The sequence below is a fragment of the Myotis nattereri genome (genome assembly GCF_964212035.1).
Source record: "Myotis nattereri genome assembly, chromosome: 2".
In the NCBI taxonomy this organism is placed as follows: domain Eukaryota; kingdom Metazoa; phylum Chordata; class Mammalia; order Chiroptera; family Vespertilionidae; genus Myotis; species Myotis nattereri.
Genome location: NC_138076.1, coordinates 121,066,245 through 121,088,193, shown reverse-complemented (window position 1 = coordinate 121,088,193; position 21,949 = coordinate 121,066,245). Strand labels below are relative to the sequence as shown.

The 21,949-nt window shown below is 42.6% G+C and overlaps 1 protein-coding gene across 1 annotated transcript in view; it reads right to left on the bottom strand.

Annotated features, from left to right (window-relative positions):
- Positions 1–21,480, bottom strand: part of RAD52 (RAD52 homolog, DNA repair protein) — a 34,392-nt gene extending 12,912 nt beyond the window's left edge. The window contains exons 1-6 of the mRNA XM_081083653.1: positions 21,382–21,480; positions 19,948–20,049; positions 19,051–19,144; positions 18,816–18,883; positions 17,021–17,139; positions 15,573–15,648 (exon numbers count right to left, since the gene is read on the bottom strand). Of these exons, the coding sequence (XP_080939779.1) occupies positions 15,573–15,648; positions 17,021–17,139; positions 18,816–18,883; positions 19,051–19,144; positions 19,948–20,049; positions 21,382–21,468 (546 nt within the window). The 5' untranslated portion in view covers positions 21,469–21,480. The remainder of the gene's footprint in view (positions 1–15,572; positions 15,649–17,020; positions 17,140–18,815; positions 18,884–19,050; positions 19,145–19,947; positions 20,050–21,381) is intronic.
- Between the last annotated feature and the right edge of the window lie 469 nt (positions 21,481–21,949).

Here is a 21,949-nt window from a genome sequence, read left to right as displayed (position 1 = left end):
ATTATGCTAAATAAGTCAGACAAAGATAAATATCAATCTCACTTATTTGTCAAATCTTAAACAACAACAACAACAACAAAAAACACATCAGCTCCTAGGTACAGAGAACTTATTGTCAGAGGCAATACAGGGCGGGCACAATGGATGAAGTGGGTCAAAAGGTACAAACTTCTAGTTATAACATAAGTTATGGGGATATAATGTACAGCATGGTGACTAGAGTTAATAATACTGGGTTGTATGGTATATCTGACACTGGCTAAAAGAGTAAATCTTAAAAGTTCTCATCATAAGAAAAAAAACTTAGTACTGTGGTGGATGTTAACTGACTTAATATGATTATCTTGTAATATATACAAATATTGAATCATTATGTTGTACACCTAAAACTAATAAAATGTTATATGTCAATTAAAAGTTAAAGACAGCCCTAACCGGTCTGGCTCAGTGGATAGAGCATCGACCTGTAAACTGAAGGGTCCCAGGTTCGATTCCAGTCAAGGGCATGTACCTTGGTTACAGGCACATCCCCAGTAGGGAGTGTGCAGGAGGCAAGTGATTGATGTTTCTTTCTCATCGATGTTTCTAACGCACTATCCCTCTCCCTTCCTCTCTAAAAAATCAATAAAATATATTTTTAAAATTAAAAAAAGAGTCAAAGACAAAGAGAAATCTCAAAAGCAACAAGGGAAAAGCAAATCATATACAAGAGAACCTTCAAAAGATCCTTAAATTTCTCAGTAGAAGTCTTACAGGCTAGAAAGGAGTAGGATGACATATTCAAAGAATACTATATCCAGAAAAACTATTCTCCAAAATTGGAGAAATTAAGACTTTCTCAAATAAACAAAAGCAGAGGGAGTTCAGTAGCTCTAGATCTGCTCTTCAAGAAATTCTAATTGGCCCTAGCTGGTTTGGCTCAGTGGATGGAGCATCAGCCTGTGGACTGAAGGGTTTCAGGTTTGATTCCGGTCAGGGCATTGTACCTTGGTTGCAGGTTTGATTCCTGGCCCTGGTCGGAGCGCCTACGGGAAGCAACCAATCAATGTGTCTCTTTTACAACGATGTTTCTCTCTGTGTCTCTCCCTTCCACACTCTCTAAAAATCAATGGAAAAATATACTCGAGTGAGGATTCACACAAAAAAGAAAAAAAAAATACTAACTGGATTCCTTGAAATTGAAACAAAAGGATACTACTAGACAGCAACATGAAGCATCTACACTAATAAAAGAGAAAAATGGTAATTGGCGTACGGCGATACCTTTTTCATTGGCTAATCAGGGCTATATGCAAATTAACTGCCAACTAAGATTGGCAGTTAACTGCCAACAAGATGGCGGCTAATTTGCATATGTAGGCACAATGCAGGGAGGCGAAAGGGAAAGCAGGAAGAAGCCCCCTGCCACTGACAGTGATCGGAAACCCAGGGGGGAGCTAAGAGCTGGGGGGCAGGGCAAAGGCGGCCCTGGGGCCGCCTTTGCCCTGCCCCCCAGCCATGATCGGAGAATCAGCCGCCTTTGCCGCCCTGGCCAGTGATAGCAGGAAGTAGGGGTGGAACCAGCGATGGGAGCTGGGCACGGTCGAAGCTGGCAGTCCCAGGAGCTAGGGGTCCCTTGCCTGGGCCCAAAGCGAAGCCCACAATCACGGCGCCCCCCGCTGCCACTGCAGGTCCCCGCTGCCTGGGCCGGATGCCTAGGCCAGAGGCGTTAGGCCTGGGCAGGGGCGGAGCCTGCAACCGCGGGGAGCTGGGGGTCCCCTGCCCAGGCCTGACACCTCTGCCGGAGGCCTCAGGCCTGGTCAAGGGGCCGATCCAGTGATTGGTGATCGGAGGGTGATGAGGGTCAACTCCTCTGGCTGAGGCATCAGGCCTGGGTGGGGGGCGGAGCCGGGGGTTGGGGAGATATGATGGTCCCCTTGCCCAGGCCTGAAGCCTGGGTCAGAGGCGTCAGGCTTGGGCGGGGGGTGGAGCAAGCGATCAGAGGGAGATGGGGGTCCCCTGCCCAGGCATGATTCCTGGGCCAGAGGCCTCAGGCCTGGGCGGGGGCCAGAGCCAGTGATCGGGGGGAGATGGGGGTCCCCTGTCCAAGCCTGACACCTCTGGCAGAGGCGTCAGGCCTGGGCAAGGGGCCGATCAGGCGATCGGAGGGTGATGGGGGTCAACGCCTGAGGGCTCCCAGTATGTGAGAGGGGGCAGGCTGAGCTGAGGGACACTCCCCCCCCCGCCCCCACACCCAGTGCACGAATTTCGTGCACGGGGCCCCTAGTATAATATAAAATTTCTCCAGTAAAGGTAAATACATGGGCAAAACCGTATAATTTTAATTTTGGTGCACAGAATTTATATGAAAAACATTAAAATATGTAATGAATATAAAATATAATTTTAAAACCATTAAAACTTTTGTAACTATAAATCTATGTTAGTGGATATAAAATATATAAAATAAAATGCTATAACTTTAAGATTTTTTACATAATTACAATAGTACCTCCAGGAAAATATCTGTAGAATATACACATATAAACAAGGGGAAATCTATTTTGTCACTACCAAAAATATTCAAGACACAAAAGAAGATAATAAGAGAAGGAAGGAGGGACAAAAAAGCAACAAGACGTACAGAAAACAATTAACCAAATGACAATAAGTCCTTCCCTATCAATAAAACTTTAAATGCAAATGGATTAACTTCCCCAATTTAAAAAAAAAGTGGCTGAATGGATGAATACAAAAAACAAGATACAACTCTATGCTTTCTCCAAGAGACTCACTTTATATCTAAGAACACAAACAGGCCTAAGGTGAAAGGATATAAAAAGATATCCATGTAAATGGAAACCAAAAAGGAGCAGGAGGACTATACTAATATCAGACATAAATAGACTTAAGTCAAAAACTGTTATAAGAGACAAAGGACATAACATAATGATAAAAGGATCAATTCACTAAGAAGATATAACAATTATAAGTATTTATATACTAGGTAGCAGAGCTCCTACATTTATAAAGCAAATTTTGACAGATTGTAAAAAAGAAATACATAGCAACACAATAACAGGAGACTCTGATACCCTAACTTTCAATAATGGATACAACAATCAGACATAAGATCAATAAGGCAATAGAGAATTTGAATGCTGTAAGAGCAAACTGGACCAAATAGACATATACAGACTACTCCATCCAACAATAAGATATGTACAGGGTGTCCCCAAATAATGTACACACACTTTAAAAGTTGATAGCTTAATTTTGAAAATAAAATATATTTTAGGAGAAACTAAGATGGCGGCATAGATAAACACCGGGAAATAGTTGCCTCCCACAGCAATTGAAAATTATCCCAAAGGACGGAGCAAACATCATCCAGAAAAACAGGAAGGCTGGCTGAGTGTAATTTCTACAACTAGAAGAAAAGAAAAGCACGCTGAGAGCCAGAGGAGCTGCGGAGGCTGAGTGCAGAGGTATGGCGGCGGCTCGCGCGCGCGGAAAGGGGGTGGCACCTGAGGACGCGGCTGTCTTTTTGAATCACAAGCTCCCGACTGCTCTGATCTCCGGTTCTGGGAAGTCTCTGGGGACTCAGGACTCATACAGGGAGAGGCTGCTCTGTCAGGCGGCAGAGGGTGAACTTGAGGGCGGATTTCCCTCAGAGGTGCTTGCAGCCCTTACCGGGACACTGAGACGCGCGACTCCGGGCGCGGAGAATCAGCCATTGCTTCTTTCTCCGCCCTTTTGACTCCCTGAGACCCCGCCCCACCCAGGCTGCAGCAGAGGCTTTTGCATGTGAATGTACCTAACTATAGCCCAGCCAAGCAGACCCAGAACTTCCAAGAGAAGGCCCAAGGCCCCGCAGCGGCTTGCATTGCTTCACAGCTGAGCCTCTTCGTGGCCCTGGCTGTGAGGCCTCAGGCAGGGGCTGAATTAGCACCTCCTTAGATCCAGGAGCCACTGTACCCAGTGGTCAGAGGAGGACCATTCTCCCACTTCAGACACAGCTGCTTCCCACAGCCAATTGGCCTGGCGGTCAATGCCTCCCAGTGATCCTACATCAACCAAGGCACCAAGAGTGCACCAAGAGTGTCCACCCCAGGTAACTGGGGAGGCTGAGCCACTGGGCCCTACAGGACACCTGGCGCGCAGGGCCACTCTATCAACACAGGGAAGCAGCCAAAATGCAGAGACAAAGGAACAGGTCACAATTGGCAGAAACGGAGGAGGACAGACGACTGGATATAGAGTTCAAGGCCACGTTTATAAGGTTTGTCAAGAATTTTATGGAAACCGCCAATAAATTTAATGAATCCCTCAAGGAGTATAGTGAGACCATGGAGGACATGAAAAAGGACCAACTAGAAATTAAGCATACACTGACTGAAATAAAGAATAATTTACAGAGATCCAACAGCAGACAAGAGGATCCCAAGAATCAAGTCAAAGATTTGAAATACAAAGAAACAAAAAATACCCAACCGAAAAAGAAAAAAGTAAAGAGATTCAAAAAATATGAAGATAGTGTAAGGAACCTCTGGGACAACTTCAAGCGTACCAACATCAGAATTATAGGGGTACCAGAAGGAGAGAGAGGGCAAGATATTGAAAACCTTTTTGAAGAAATAATGACAGAAAACTTCCCCGACCTGGTGAAAGAAATGGACCTACAAGTCCAGGAAGCGCAGAGAACCCCAAACAAAAGGAATCTAAAGAGGACCACACCAAGACACATCATAATTAAAATGCCAAGAGCAAAAGATAAGGAGAGAATCTTAAAAGCAGCAAGAGAAAGACAGTCAGTTACCTACAAGGGAGTACCCATCCGACTGTCAGCTGATTTCTCAACAGAAACCATGCAGGCCAGAAGAGAGTGGCAAGAAATATTCAAAGAGATGAATAGCAAGAACCTGCAACCAAGATTACTTTATCCGGCAAAGCTATCATTCAGAATGGAAGGTCAGATAAAGAGCTTCACGGATAAGAAAAAGCTGAAGGAGTTCATCACCACCAAACCAGCATTATATGAAATGCTGAAAGGTATTCTTTAAGAAGAGGAAGAAGAAAAAGGAACTCTTACCATTTGCCACAGCATCGATGGAACTGGAGAGCGGATAAATACTACAAGATCTCACTTATTTGTGGAATATAATGAACAACATAAACTGATGAACAAGGACTGATCCAGAGACAGAGAGGCTTTGATTGGACTGTCGGGCCTTGGAGGGAAGGTAGGGGAGGGTGGGGGCAAGGGGGAAGGATCAACCAAAGGACTTATATGCAAGCATATAGGCCTAACCAATGGACACGGACAACGGGGGGGGAGGGGGAGAGCGGGGGGGGGGGGTTGAGGGTACACATATGTAATATCTTAATCAATAAAAAAATATAAAAAAAATAAAAATAAAAATAAATAAATAAATATATATATATATATATATATATATATATTTTAATAAATACTGCCTTTATAATTATTCAAAGGGTGTGTATACATTTTTGGGGGGACACCCTGTATTTCCCAAGTATACACAGAACATTCTTCAGGAAAAACCACATGTTAGGCTATAAAACAAGTCTTAAATTGAAGAAGAGAGAAATGATACAAAGTATCTTTACCGATCACAATGAAATAAACTAGAAATCAATAGCAGAAGGAAAATGCAAATTCCACAAATATGTGGAAATAAAATAGCACACTCTTAAAAGAACAATTGATCAAGGAATAAGTCACAAGGGAAATTAGAAATTATCTTGAGAAAATGAAAATGAAAACACAACTTACCAAATCTTATGGTATGCAGCAAAAGCAATGCTAACAGGGAAGTTTATAAGCTAGCAGAAGAAGGGAAATAAATACAGCTTAGAGCAGAGGCACATGAAGTAGAGAACAGTAAGATAATAGAAAAAAAATCAACAAAATTAAGAGTTTTTTTTGAAAAGAGTAACAAAATTTATAAGCCCTTAGCTAGTTTATCTAAGAAAAGATTATTTAATTGAAATCAGAAATGAAATAAAATACAACTAAAACCATCCTATCTAATAAAAGAGAAACATGGTAATTAGCCGTACATTCGCTACCCTTCCCATTGGCTAATCAGGGCGATATGCAAATTAACGGCCAGCCACGATGGCGGCCAGCAGCCAGGCAGCTTGAAGCTAACATGAGGCTTGCTTGCTTCAGTGACGGAGGAAAGCCAACGTTCCCCGCCTGCCTTGCGGCCTCTGAGCTTGCAGTTTGAAACATTGTTACAAATATAGAAGCTAAACAAAACCCCAGAAACATGTTTTCAGTGAGCCGGGATCTCAGAGCTGGAGTTGAAACAGTGTTTCAATTATAGAAGCCAAACAAACCAGATACCTGCTTTCAGCAGCAGAGGCCTCAGAGCTGGAGCCAGAGCTAAAACTGGCCCAGAATAAAAAAAAAGAAAGAAAAAAAGGAGCGGTTGGGAGCTTCAGTCACCCGCCAGCCTGAAAACAGCCCTCAGCCCCTCACCCAGACTTGCCAGGCACCCCAGTGGGGACCCCCACCCTGAAGGGTGTGTGACCAGCTGCAAACAGCCATCATCCCCTCATCCAGGCTGGCCTGGCACCCCAGTGGGGACCCCCACCCTGAAGGGTGTGTGACCAGCTGCAAAGAGCCATCATCCCCTCACCCAGGTTGGCCAGGCACCGCAGTGGGGACCTCCACCCTGATCCAGGACACCCTTCAGGGAAAACCAGCCAGCCCCACCCATACACCAGGCCTCTATCCTATATAGTAAAAGGGTAATATGCCTCCCAGCACCAGGATCAGCGGAGCCGCGGGGCCTCCCGGCACTGGGATCAGCGTGACAGGGGGCAGCGCCCAAACCCCCTGATTGCCCTGCAGCTCTGTGTGTGACAGGGTGTGGGGCCACAACCTCCCTATCCGCCAACCCCCTGATCAGCCCTGCTCTGTGCCTGATAGGGGGGAGCTCCCCAACCCCCTGATCACCCTGCGGCTCTGTGAGAGGGTGTGGCACCCCAACCCCCTGATCGGCCCTGCTCTGTGTGTGACAGGGTGAGGCGCCCCAACCCCCCCGCCCCCCCCCCCACGGGCCCTGCTCTGTGTGTGACGGGGTAGAGCCATAAACTCCCCATCGGCCCTGCCCTGAGTGTGAGAGTGGCGGCGCCCCAACCTCCTGATCGGCCCTGCTCTGTGGGTGATAGAGGGCGGTGCCCCAACCCCCCCCCCCCGGCCCCCCGCCACGGGCCCTGCTCTGTATGTGATGGGGTAGAGCCATAACCTCCCCATTGGCCCTGCCCTGAGTGTGACAGTGGCGGCGCCCCAACCCCCTGATCGGCCCTGCCCTGTGGCTGATAGAGGGCGGTGCCCCAACCCCCTGATCCGCCCTGCTCTGTGTGACAGGGGGCGGTGCCCCAACTCCCCTATCAGCCCTACTCTGTGAGTGACAGGGGGGAGCTCCTCAACCCGTTGATCGGCCCTGCTCTGTGTGTGACGGGGGGAGCTCCCCAACCCCCTGATGGGCCCTGCTCTTTGTATGACAGGGTTCGGAGCCCCAACCCCCCTGATTGGCCCTGCTCTGTGCATGACAGAGTGCAGCACCCCAACCCCCTCACTGGCCCTGCTCTGTGCGTGACGGGGGTGGCGCCGCAACCTCCCCATCAACCCTGCCTTGAGTGTGACAGGGGGCGGTGCCACAACCCCCCAATCGGCCCTACCCTGAGCGTGACTGAGGGTGGCATTGCAACCTCCCAATCCGCCCTGCTGTGTGAATGACAAGGGGTGGTGCCCCAACTCCCCAATCAGCCCTGCTCTGAGCCCAACCAGGGGCTGCACCTAGGGATTGGGCCTGCCCTCTGCCACCCAGAAGCAGGCCTAAGCCAGCAAGTCATTATCTCCCGAGGGGTCGCAGACTGCGAGAGGGCACAAGTGGGGCTGAGGGACTCCCCCTCCCCGCCCGAGTGCACAAATTTTTGTGCACCAGGCCTCTAGTAATGAAATAAAATGGGAGAGAAGAAACAAATCTCCTGTGTAGAAGAATTTTGTATAATTTGTGTGGCTATTCCCCTTCAAGAAGGTGGGATTAACTCCTCACCGCTATGTGTAGTCTCACATAGTGACAATTAGAACAGGGGAGAAAAACAGTGGGTTTACAGTGGAGAAACCTAAGAAACACTCACTCAGCCAGGTAACCAAGGTCAACATCAAATATGATTAGTCATGTTGATAGTATGTATCCTTGATGTGATAAAATGGCACTTTACCTCTATGGCCTTCCTCCCCAAAACCCATAACCCCAGTCTAATCATAAGAAAAATATCAGACAAATCCCAATTGAGGGACTTTCTACAAAATACTTCTAGCATTTCTCAAAACTATTGAAGTCATCTAATCAAGGAAAGTCTAAGAGGAGTCTGAGGAGACATGACAAGTATAATGTGGTCTCCTGGGACAGAAAAAAACTAAGGAAATCTGCACATAGTATGGACTTTAGTTAATAATATCAGATCAATAGTAAGTCATTAGTGTGACAAGTATACGGTATGACTATAAAATGTTTACAATAGGGAAAACTGAGTATGCCCTATACAAAACTCTGTACTAGGCTTTGCAATTTTTCTGTAAGGCAAATACCATTCTAAAATTTTAAATTTAATACTTTGTCTAAAAAAAAAATTTAAGCTTGTTAAAAAAAGAAAATGTCCACATTACCAAAGTGATCTATAGATTGAACACAGTCTCTATCAAAAATTTCAATGGTATTTTTTGCATAAATAAGAAATTCACCCTAAAATTCAGATGAAATCTTAAGGGACCTCAAATAGCAAAAATAACTTTGCAAAAAAAAAGAACAAAGTTAGAGAACTCACACCACTTTATTTCAAAACATATTACAAATCTACAGTAATCAAAATGGTATGGTACTGCCATAAAGACAAATATAGACCAATGGAAAAGAATACAGAACCCAGAAATAAAACCTTGCACATATGATCAAATGATCTTCAACAAGCATGCCAAGACCACTCAATAAGGAAAGGAGAGTCTCTTCAACAAATGAGGCTGGGTAAACTGGAAATCCACATCACACACAAAAATAAATTCTACCTCTTCCTGTCAGCAACCTGAGGTGACCTCTAAAAATGGTTCGCTATTCACTTGATCCAGAAAACCTCTCAAAATCATGTAAATCAAGAGGTTCAAATCATCATGTTTACTTTAAGAACACTCGTGAAACTTCCCAGGCCATCAAGGGTATGCATATCTGAAAAGCCACTGAATATTTGAAGAATGCCACTTTACAGAGGAATGTGTACCACTCTGTCATTACAATGGTGAAATTGATAAGTCCTCAGGCCTAAGAGTGGGGATGGACACAGGGTTGGTGGCCCAAAAAGAGTGCTAAATTTTTGCTGCACACGCTAAAAAATGCAGAGTAAGGCTGAACTGAAGGGTTTAGATATAGACTCTCTGGTCATTGAGCTACTCCAGGTGAAAGTTCCCAAGATGCAGTGCAGAACTTACAGACCTCATGGGCACATTGAGATGATCCTTACTGAAAAAGAGCAGACTGCTCCTAAACCAGAAGAGGTAGGTTGAAAAATAATAATAATAATAATAATAATAATAAGATATCCCAGAAAAAAAATGAAGAAACAAAAAGTTATGGCCAAGAAGTGAATTTAGCATAAAATAAATGTTAATAAAAGTTAACAAAATGGCCCTAGCTGGTTTGGCTCAGTGGATAGAGCATCGGCCTCCAGACTGAAATGTCCCAGGTTCGATTCTGGTCAAGGGCACATGCCTGGGTTGCAGAATCAATCCCCACCCTGGTCGGGGCACTTGCAGGAGGCAACCAATCGATGTTTCTCTCTCTGTGTCTCTCCCCCTCCCTTCCACTCTCTCTAAAAATCAATGGAAAAAACTGTTTTCCCGAGGGGAAACCAAGATGGCGGCATAGGTTAACGCCAGAGATCGCTGCCTCGAACAACCAATCAAAAATACAACTAAAAGACGGAACAGACATCATCCAGAACCACAGGAAGGCTGGCTGAGTGGAAATTCTACAACTAGGAGGAAAGAGAATATCATACCCAGACTCAGAGGAGGCACAGTGCTGAAGTGAAATACTAAGGTGCAGAGTGCACGCAGAGCGGGCGGACGGCGGAGGGCGTTGTTGTTCTTTTCAACTGGGAGGGAGTTTCAGACTCTGAGCACCAGATCCCGGCGAGTCTCTAGGGACCCAGACTCAAACGGGAGAACCGGGACTGTCTGGCTTCGGTTGGAACTCGGAGGAAGCTTTCTCTCCGAGGTTTGCAGCGGTTGCTGGGACTCTGTGAGGCAGAGCCCCTAGGGACGGAACTGAGAGCAGCCATAACTGCTCACTTCACCCGCCCTGTAGATCCCCGGGGACCCGCCCCGCCCAAGCCCTGCGCAGAGCCATTTGCCCAATAGCCTCAGGCAAACGCTAGATTAGCACCGCCCTAGAGATCCAGCACAGAAGCTCTCCTACTGCAGACACAGCGGACTCTCATAGACAGTTAGCCTGGAGGTCAAATCACCACCGGTATTTCCAACAACAATCAAGGTTTAACTACAACAAGACTGCACACAAAGACCACTAGGGGGTGCACCAAGAAAAGATAAAAAAATGCGGAGACAAAGAAACAGGACGCAAATGTCAGAAATGGAAGATATAGAGCTCAAAACCACACTTTTAAGATCTCTCAAGAACTGTCTAGAAGCTGCCGATAAACTTAGTAAGGCCCTCGAAAAGACTGGTGAGACCGCCGATAAATGTAGTGAGATCCTCAAGAAATCTAATGAGACCCTCAATGTTGTGATAAAGAACCAACTAGAAATTAAGCATACACTGACTGAAATAAAGAATACTACACAGACATCCAACAGCAAACCAGAGGAGCGCAAGAATCAAGTCAAAGATTCGAAATGCGAAGCAGCTAAAAACACCCAACTGGAAAAGCAAAATGAAAAAAGAATCCGAAAATACGAAGGTAGTGTAAGGAGCCTCTGGGACAGCTTCAAGTGTACCAACATCAGAATTATAGGGGTGCCAGAAGATGAGAGAGAGCAAGATATTGAAAACCTATTTGAAGAAATCATGACAGAAAACTTCCCCCACCTGGTGAAAGAAATAGACTTACAGGTCCAGGAGAACCCCAAACAAAAGGAATCCAAAGAGGACCACACCAAGACACATCATAATTAAAATGCCAAGAGCAAAAGACAAAGAGAGAATCTTAAAAGCAGCAAGAGAAAGAAACTCAGTTACCTACAAGGGAATACCCATACAACTGTCAGCTGATTTCTCAACAGAAACTTTGCAGGCCAGAAGGGAATGGCAAGAAATATTCAAAGTGATGAATACCAAGAACCTACAACCAAGATTACTTTATCCAGCAAAGCTATCATTCAGAACTGAAGGTCAGATAAAGAGCTTCACAGATAAGGAAAAGCTAAAGGAGTTCATCACCACCAAACCAGGATTATATGAAATGCTGAAAGGTATCCTTTAAGAAGAAGAAGAAGAAGAAAAGGTAAAGATACAAATTATGAACAATAAACATGCATCTATCAACAAGTGAATCTAAGAACCAAGTGAATAAATAATCGGGTGATCATAATAGAATCAGGGACATAGAAAGGGAATGGACTGACTATTCTTGGGGGGAAAAGGGGTGTGGGAGATGCGGGAAGAGACTGGACAAAAATCGTGTACCTATGGATGAGGACAGTGGGTGGGGAGTGAGGGCGTAGGGTGGGGCGGGAACTGGGAGGAGGGGAGTTATGGGGGAAAAAAGAGGAACAAATGTAATAATCTGAACAATAAAGATTTAATTAATTAAAAAAATAAAAATAAAATAAAATAAATAAAAATCAATGGAAAAATATCCTCAGAGGAGGATTAAAAAAAAGTAAAATAAATAAATTCAAAATAGAGTTAAGACTTAAACTTAAGTCTCCAAGATCTAAAACTCATAAAATAAAACACAGAGGAAAACTTCATGATATTGATTTGGCAATGATATTTTGAATATGACTCCAAAAACATGGGCTAAAAAAGCAGATATATACAAAAGGGACTACATCAAACTTGAAAACTTAAAAGGTAACCTACGGAATAGAAAAAATCTTGCAATCACATCTTTGATAAGAGGTTAATATTCAGCCCTAGCTGGTTTTGCTCAGTGGATAGAGTATCGGTCTATGGACTGAAGGGTCCCAGTCAAGGGCACATGCCCGAGTTGTGGGCTCGATCCCCAGCAGGGGGCGTGCAGGAGGCAGCCAATCGATGATTCTCTCTCATCATTGATGTTTCTCTCTCTCCCTCTCCCTTCCTCTCTAAAATTAATAAAAATATTAAAAAAATTTAAAAATTTTAAAAAGAGGTTAATATTCAGAATATGTAAAGAACTCCTACAGCTCAACAACAAAAAAATCAAATAGCCAAGTTTAAAAATGGGCAAGGGACTTGAATACACATTTCTCCAAAGATGATATACAAATAGCCAATAAGCATATGAAAAGATGTTCAACATCAGTAATCATCAGAGAAATGCAATCAAAACCACAATAAGATATCACCTAACCAGCATGGTTCAATGGTTGGAGAGTTGGTCTGCGCATCAAAGGGCCATGGGTTCAATCATGGTCAAGGGTACATACCTAGACTGTAGGTTCGATCCCCAGCCCTGGGAGACAGCCAATCAATCTCAATCTCTCTCTCTCTCTCTCTCTCTCTCTCTCTCTCTCTCTCTCTCTCTCTCTCCCCTCCTTTCCACTCTCTCTGCAAATCAATGGAAAAAATATCCTTGGGTAAGCATTAACCAAAAAATAATGTATTTTTAATTAGATTAAATTTTTAAAAAAGATATCACCTCACACCCATTAGGAAGGCTACTATAAAAACAATGAGAAAAAAAATAGCAGCCCTGACCAGTTTGGCTCAGTGGATAGAGCATTGGCCTGCGGACTGAAGGGTCCCAGGTTCGATTCCAGTCAAGGGCATGTACCTTGGTTGCGGGCACATCCCCAGTAGGGGGTGTGCAGGAAGCAGCTGATAGAAGTTTCTCTCTCATTGATGTTTCTAACTCTCTATCCTTCTCCCTTCCTCTCTAAAAAATCAATAAAATTTATTTTAAAAAGAAAAGAAATAGCACATGTTGACAAGGATGTGGAGAAATTGGGACCCTTGTGCACTCTTGGTTGAACTGCAAAATGGTGCAGCCTTCATAGAAAACAGAATAGAGAAGTTCATCAAAAATATAACTACCAAATGGACCAGCAACCCCACTTCTGGATATGTATCCAAATTAATTGAAAGCAGAGTCTCGAAGTAGTAATTGCACATCCATATTCATAACAACATTATAGACTACAGCCAAGCAATAGCAGCAACCCAAAAATATGATACTAACATACAATGGAATATTATTCAGCCTTTAAAAGGAAGGAAATTCTTTCTTCACCAATACAGCTCCTAGGGCATTGGAAACTAAAGCAAAAATAAACAAATGGGACTACATCAAAATAAAAAGCTTCTGCACAGCAAAAGAAACCATCAACAAAACAACAAGAAAGCCCACTGTATGGGAGAACATATTCGCCAATGTTATCACCGATAAGGGTTTAATCTCCAACATTTATAGGGAACTCATACAACTTAACAAAAGGAAGATAAACAATCCAATCAAAAAATGGGCAAAGGACCTAAATAGACACTTTTCAAAAGAGGACATTCAGAAAGCCAAGAGACATATGAAAACATGCTCAAAGTCACTAATCATCTGAGAGATGCAAATCAAAACAACGAGGTACCATCTCACACCTGTCAGAATGGCTATCATCAACAAATCAACAAACGACAAGTGCTGGCGAGGATGCGGAGGAATAGGAACACTTGTGCACTGCTGGTGGGAATGCAGACTGGTGCAGCCACTATGGAAGACAGTATGGAGTTTCCTCAAAAAGTTAAAAATGGAACTCCCATTTGACCCTGTGATCCCACTTCTACGAATATATCCCAAGAAACCAGAAACACCAATCAGAAAGGATATATGCATCCCCATGTTCATAGCAGCACAATTCACCATAGCTAAGATCTGGAAACAGCCTAAGTGCGCATCTGTAGATGAATGGATTAGAAAACTGTGGAAATCTACACAATGGAATACTATGCTGCTGTAAAAAAGAAGGAACTCTTACCATTTGCAACAGCATGGATGGAACTGGAGAGCATTATGCTAAGTGAAATAAACCAGTCAATGAAGGAAAAATACCACATGATCTCACTCATTCATGGATAATAAAGACCATTATAAACTGATGAACAAAAATAGATACAGAGGCAGAGCAGCCTCGAACAGACTGTCAAACTACAGCTGGAAGGCTGGGGAGGGTTGTGGGGCTGGAAGGGGGGGCGTGGTAAGAGATCAACCGAAGGACTTGTATGCATGCATATAAGCATAACCAATGGACATAAGACACTGGGGGGTAGGGGAGGCTGATGGATTGTCAAGGGGGGGAAAAAGGAGACATATGTAATACTCTTTGTTATACTTTAAGCAACAAAAAATAAATAAAAAAAAGGAAGGAAATTCTGACACAAGCTACAACATAGATGGAACCTTGAGGTCATCATGCTAAATGAAATAAACCAGTCACAAGTGAACAAAAACTGTATGTTACCACTTTAGGAGACATCTAAAGTAGTCAAATTCATAGAAACAGAAAGTAGAATGGTGGCTATCAGGTACTGGAAGAAAGGGAAAAGGGTTTTATGGGTAGTGAGTGTCAATAATAAAGATAAAAAATTTCTAGAGATCTGTTTCACTACTGAACTGTACACTTAAAAATGGTTAAAATTGTAAATTTTATTATGTTTTTTACTATAAAGAAAAAAAGAAAAGAAAAACTATGACAATTATCTGTTGTAAACATGGATTCAAAAATCCATAGCAAAATATTAGCAAGCTGAGTACATATATAATAACATATAAAAAAAATTTTAAAAAAGAAAATAAATGGAGTTTTGACAGATACCAATTGACACACACCTCTATTAGGGGTTCCACAAGAAAAAGTACCCCTAAGAGAATGCTGCCCCAGGTGGCAGCACTGCCGGGACCTCAGAGAATGCCACAGAGGAACAGCCACAGGGACACTCCAGACCCAAGTCCTCAAAGGCCAATGCTCAGGTCAGGGGACAGGCACTGACAGAAACAAGGGGGATCTGACCCTGCACCAAGACCAGTGAAAAGCAAGAAGGCTGCACAGGGGAGGCTCTGAGTGCTTCTGAGAAATGACGGTGGTGCAGCTGAGGGTTATGTGCTCTTTTAAGATTTCACAGACCACTGACAACCACAGTTCTCTATGTAAAAGACAGAAATAACATTCTCTAGACTTCAATTTCTTCAGCTGTGAAATAAGGGGACTGATTCTTATAAGCTCTGATAGTCGGAGTCCAAAATACACATTCCAGACCCTCTAGAGCTGTGTAATACTCAACCCATGACACAAGGGAATTAGTTATATCTTTACTGCAATGCATTCCATTCATTTATTTCTAACATACCTGGCGTGGAAGTTTATTCAGTGACCTCAGATAGTCCTTGTCCAGAATACAATTTCCAAGTGCATTCCCAAAGCTTCTAAGGGTAAGAAATAAAAATGGAAACAGGGGTGAGAATTGTTATATGTAAGTATCAGAGAACAGAGTTACAACTCTGTGCAAGCTGCTTCTCAACAGCAGCCAAAAAAATAGATCCGAATATGCCTTTAAAACTGGTTATTGAGCATCTGCCATGTTCCTGCACAGTGTTAGGTTGCGAGAATACAGCAGGAGGCATAGCAGTCACAAATCCCTGTCCTCAATGAGAGGCAATGAATAAGAAGACTCAGACACCATTCATAGAACCCCATTAGCTACCTCCTGGCATGGAGCGCAAATTCCAGAGCAGAGATCTTTTATTCCCCAGGACTGCTCCAATTCCCCAATAATGGGACACACCCCCTTAGGGGCTCCATCCTCCATTAAAGTTCTTTACTCAGGATATACTAGTATACACTCCCTTACAGGCTATGGTATTGCAAATTTTTAGTGAATGTTTATACATGTACTTTCCTGGTGATCCAATTCACGTTAAATTTCAAAGGTATCTATGACCCAAAAAGGTTAATAACTAAGTTAACTAAGTGAGCCCTGGCCAGTTGCTCAGTGGTTAGAGCACCAGCCCACGGACAGAAGGGTTGAGGGTTTGATTCCCTGTCAAGGGCACATACCTCAGTTGGGGCACATGTGGGAGGCAATTAATCAATGAGTCTCTCTCAAGTCGGTGTTTCTCTTTCTCTCTCTCTCTCTCTCTCTCTCCCCTCCCTTCCCCTCCTTCCTCCCTTGCACTCTCTCTAGAAATCAACGAAAAAAAATATCCTTGAAGATTTTAATTAATTAATTAATTAACTAAGTGATGTATACACAATGAAGAGGTGTTTAGCTGTGTTAAAGAGAATGAGGAAACTATTTATGTACCCATGTGGAAAGGTCCCCAAATACCTTACTGAGTGGAGAAGCAAGTGCAAAATCAAGTACAAAACAGAGAACATAATAATCTACTACTTATTCTCAGAAGCAGAGACTTAAGCATAAAATAGCACTGGGAAAATACAAGGAAAAATAGAAAAGCAGGGCAGACAGGGAGTGAGACCTATGTATTTTGATTTTTGGACAATCTATATATATAAAAGCCTAATAGGCAAAGTGTCCCCTCGAGAGTTTGACCAACCGCTATGACGTGCGCTGACCACCAGAGGGTGGCGTGGAACGAAGGGAGGCCCCAGCCAGCAGCTGGAAGCCGGGGAAAGGGAGGCCCCGGCTGGCAGCCAGAAGCCACTAAGGACCCTACCTGTGCATGAATTTTGTGTACTGACCCTCTAGTGTGAATATACTACCTTTTCAAAAACAACAAAACTGCTTTGAAAAAGGCACTGAAATGAAGCGGTTAGACTCCAACCCTTTTTGCTTACCTCAGTGCTCGCTTCAGCCCATCTGTCACTGCCTCCTTCCTTGCCTTCTCCAAAGACAAGGCTTTTGACTTGAGGCCCTCACTAACACCATAGCCCACATCTTCATGATATGAACCATCCTGGAGGTAGAAAAGGAGTTCAAAGTCTAACATGAAAGTCTGCAGCTGTGTCTCTGGTTCTACAGCTCTTCTTTTCCTCAAGCAGCAGCGTTCACACTGGGCACATATAACCCAGGGCCCTACGAAAGGGCACATGGGCACAGAGAGCTTAAGAGACTCAATTTCCAGTACTATTTCCTAAATCTGATCCGCTTGGAAACGTGACTGTGGTTAAGACAATTCTCCTTTCCCACTTCCTCTTTTACATATCCAACCCACCCAAAATCTCACTAAGATACACTACCTAAAGGTATAAAAACCTCTGGACACCTAACAAAAGGACAATTTTAAATATTGTATTTAACAGACTCTACTGATTGGACAGCAAATCCTTTCGCAAGTCATGTGGTATCCACAGCTTGGCCTTCACCACCAGTGAAGATGGATCTGATCAAGTTGTTAGCATACAGAGAACTGAATACAATTCCTGATGATAGCAATGTATGATTTTTTGAAATATAACTCAGAAAGCATTCAACATAATGAGTGATACTATAACAAATCTCTTTCCATTTCCAGTTTATTTATATGACTAAGGCTTTTCAGTACTACATATAAAATAAAAAGTCAGAATAGAATTAAGGCTGAATGTTCTGACTAGGAATAAGTAACATTAAGTAATGGATATATAAACTAACTAAAAAGAAAAAAAAAACAGCTTTATCCACCCAAGAAATGCATTTTCCATAAAATTTTATTTTTATTAAGTATAAAAATTTGGATGGAGTTATGGTGTCTCTTCCACATAAAATTGATTGATCAATTGTATGCTAATACTACCTATAACAATAACTCAATTCAGAAAAAAATTTTTATTTAGATCCTTCAAGTAACTGGAAATTTACCAAAAAAATTTTAATTTTATACACACACACATACACAAACGAGGCAGAGAAATATGGTAAAGTTATTAATAAAAAAAGGTTTCAGCCCAGCCAGTGTGGCCCAGTGGTTGAGTGTTAACCCATGAACCAAGAGGTCACTGGTTTAATTCCTGGGTTGTGGGTTCAATCTCCAGTAAGGGATGTGCAGGAGGCAGCCAATCGATGTTTCTTTCTCATCAATGTTCCTATATCTTTAGCCCTCTCCCTTCCTCTCTCTCTCTCTTATAAAAAAAAAAATTCTATGAGAAATATATATTATATTAGGAAAAAAGCCAGCAGAGAAATAGAATGGGAATATGAGTTCAAGAAGAAACAATGTAAAATGTCTTATGATTAAAGAATAGTTTGCTTAAAAGTAAAAGAATAGCTTGCTCATGTACTTTTGAATGGATAGTAGTATTTAATACTCTATGATAATTAGAATCATTTGGTACATTATAAAAAGATATAACAGATTTATGTTAGAATGTAAAAGTTTACAATATATTCTTGCAACTACTTGTATTTATGGTGAAACTTTTAAGTGTCAACTTAAAAATGTGCAGAGAATAGAGTTTTTCAAAATTCTCTTAGGGGACACATGGGAAAAAATGTTTGAATACCACCATCTTAAGAAACACTGACTAAGACCCAGCTCTGGGCCCCATTTGGCAGCTTAGTTGTGCCATACCCCAGAGACTTCCCTACTTGCTTATTCTCTCTCACCACCCGCCCCAAACCTTGGAGGCAGCAAGTCTATTTCCTCACCCTCACCTTCAACTGGACTCGCACAAACGCACAGACTCCCACGTAGAACTTCCCGTTGTTAAAGTCAACAAAATCTAGGAGTGGGAGAGAAAACCAGCAGGAGGAGGTATGGATCCCTGGGCTTCGCCCATATTCTTCCAGCTGGCAACCAAATACACCCACCCAACATCTTCACCCACAAATACTTTTATCAAATGAGACAATGCCAAGTCAGGGAAATGAAGAGGTCACCATTGCTCACCCACATTCTGCTGTGTGATAGAGTGTGCCCAGCCATTGTAACCAAACATCTCATTGGCCAAATTAATTACCCTGTGGCCTTCGATGTAACACACCTAGGAAAAAATTAAAGAAAAAATAGCTTGTTAAAATTTCTTACCATTCTTATATGTAGAACAAAATTTACTTCATTTATTCCTTACCAGGTTTTTGGGAAAACTGCCCTTAAACATTCCAGGAAAATGCTCAGTGAACTTATTTTCAAAGGTCCTTCCTGAAGGAGCCAGTTAGAAGGGATTAGACTCAAGGGTAAAGATATCCACTTGCCTAGGGGTTTCCAAAACTCAGTTTCCAAAAAAGCAGATATCTCAGGTTGTCATATATTACAGAAGATCCAAAACATACACAAAACTTAAAAATGCCCTGACCGGTTTGGCTCAGTGGATGGGGCATTGGCCTGCGGCCTGGGGGGTCCCAGGTTCGATTCCGGTCAGGGGCGTGTACCTTGGTTGCGGGCACATCCCCAATGGGGAGTGTGCGGGAGGCCGCTGATCGATGTTTCTCTCTCATCGATATTTCTAACTCTCTATCCCTCTCCCTTCCTCTCTGTTAAAAAATCAATAAAATATATATTTAAAAAAAAAAAACTTACCATTTGAGAAACAAATGGTAAGAGACACATTTTTAAAGGATTACGTAAAAATCCTATAAAGCCAGGTATAAAGGTCTCAGACAACACTTGGGTCACTTCTGATGACAATGAAGTCTAGAAGCCATCTCTTCCCGAAGACAGTAGGAAACATCAATATCAGTAAACAAGAGACCTTCTGAACCCATGAGGACCCAAAGAGGGAGTTGGCAAGATCATCTGAGAAGTCAGCCCTAGGGGTACCCACTATTCAGGTATAAACTCTCCTACCTTCTGGCCTCCCCCAGCCATGCGGCTACTTATGTATTCTGGGCCCAGCCTCTGCCTCAGAGCACTCTGGATGGCCTGGTACTCCTCTGCTGTGTACTGGTACTACAATCCAGAAGGAAAATTAAAGTTACATTTCCAGCATTCTTTATATCAGCAAGTCTCCAACTTTTTGGTCTCCACACTCTTACACACTCCTAAAAAGTATTGTGGTCCCTAACAGCTTTTGTTTATGTGGGCTGTATCAATTAATATTAGGAATTAAAACTGAGACACTTTTAAGACAGACATTCCACTAGCTATCAGAGCAATGATACCACTATGTACTACGCAGTCTCTGGAAAACTCCTGTTCATTCATGAGAGAATGAGACTGAAAAAAGCAAGTAGTATTTTATAATATTATGAAAATAATTTTGATTTTATGGACTTTGAAAAGGTCTGAGAGATCCCTAGGGGGTCACTGAACCACATTTTGAGAACCACTGCCATCCCTACAAAACTTTCTTAAGCCAGAATTGGGAAACTAAAAATTCCCACTTCTGAGTCTGCATATAACATTTATGCAGGCAAAGGAGGAGAGGAGAGAAAGCATGACAGGGAGTCTTTATTCATTTTCTTCTCCAAAGTTGTATATCTCTTCTTCAATTGAACAATTTCCCACCCTACACAGATAAATATACTATTACTTGTTTGGACTTTTTAAAATATATTTTATTGACTCTTTTTACAGAGAGGAGGGGAGAGAGATAGAGAGTTAGAAACATTGATGAGAGAGAAACATCGACCAGCTGCCTCCTGCACACCTCCCACTGGGGATGTGCCTGCAACCAAGGTACATGCCCTTGACCGGAATCGAACCTGGGACCTTTCAGTCCACAGGCCAACGCTCTATCCACTGAGCCAAACCGGTTAGGGCTTGTCTGGATTTTTATCTCCTTGGTTGTTTCCTCCTTGCCCTATTTAGATGAAATAAATACTCACAAGCAGATCTCTGGTAAAGAGAAAGACAAAATTTGGGTGGACAAAGCAAGAGTCTCTTTCATATGCACAGGGTATCTCTACATAGCATGACACCAGAAATTCTGGCTGCCTCCATAAAAAAAACTGGGTGAAGGTGGGCAGAATGATAGGGAAACAGTAAAGTGTTCACATATCATCTTTGTTTCATTTTGAATGTTGTATCACATGAAGATGTAATCTATCCAAAAACTAAATAAAATTTAAAGCTAAATGTAATCCCCAGTACTGTTAGTACTTTGATGCTAAAGTTTCAAAATGCCCTGTATTCATCAAAGGCTCCCAAATAATGCATCTAAAGGAAAAATAGCAATAAACAGCTTACACATGTGTACATGATGGTGCTTTACAAATTGCTTCCTCATTCCTTTTTCACTTAACCTCATTCTTTGCAAGTGTGAAAAACCCAAACCGTTACCTGTCCAAAGCATAATACGGAGTTGCCACCAGCAGAAGAGGGATGGCTGTCACCTCCTCCAAGAATTGCTTCCTCAGTCCCAGACATGTGGATTCTGGTTGACCTCTATATAAACAGAAGATTAAAAAAGGATCTCAAAAAATGCTGAAGTCAAAAGGCAAGAGCCACTACTAAAAAATCAGATAAAACATCCATATGTAAGATTTTACAAGTCACTTTACTTAATGCTTCCAAATACTGCCCCAGTCAAGGATTAAATTCCTTGGTGCTTAGCTACAGTCTCATATCCCCTGAAAGTCTTTTAGGGGCTGCTTCTGCTTTCTGCTAAAATTTTTGCTAGGATGATAGTGCTACTAAAGGTGATTTTTATAATGAGAATGTATTATAATGTTTACAGGTGAAAAGTTGAAATTATAAAAACACTCTAAGGGAGAGATATGAACTTATTACTACCTATTACATGTGCAATATGACCCTGGCCTCTGTAGGGTCAACAAAATGTATAACACAGTAACTGAACTGTTTGCCAAGAGCTAACAAGCTATCTAGTGGGAGAAGACTAACAGAC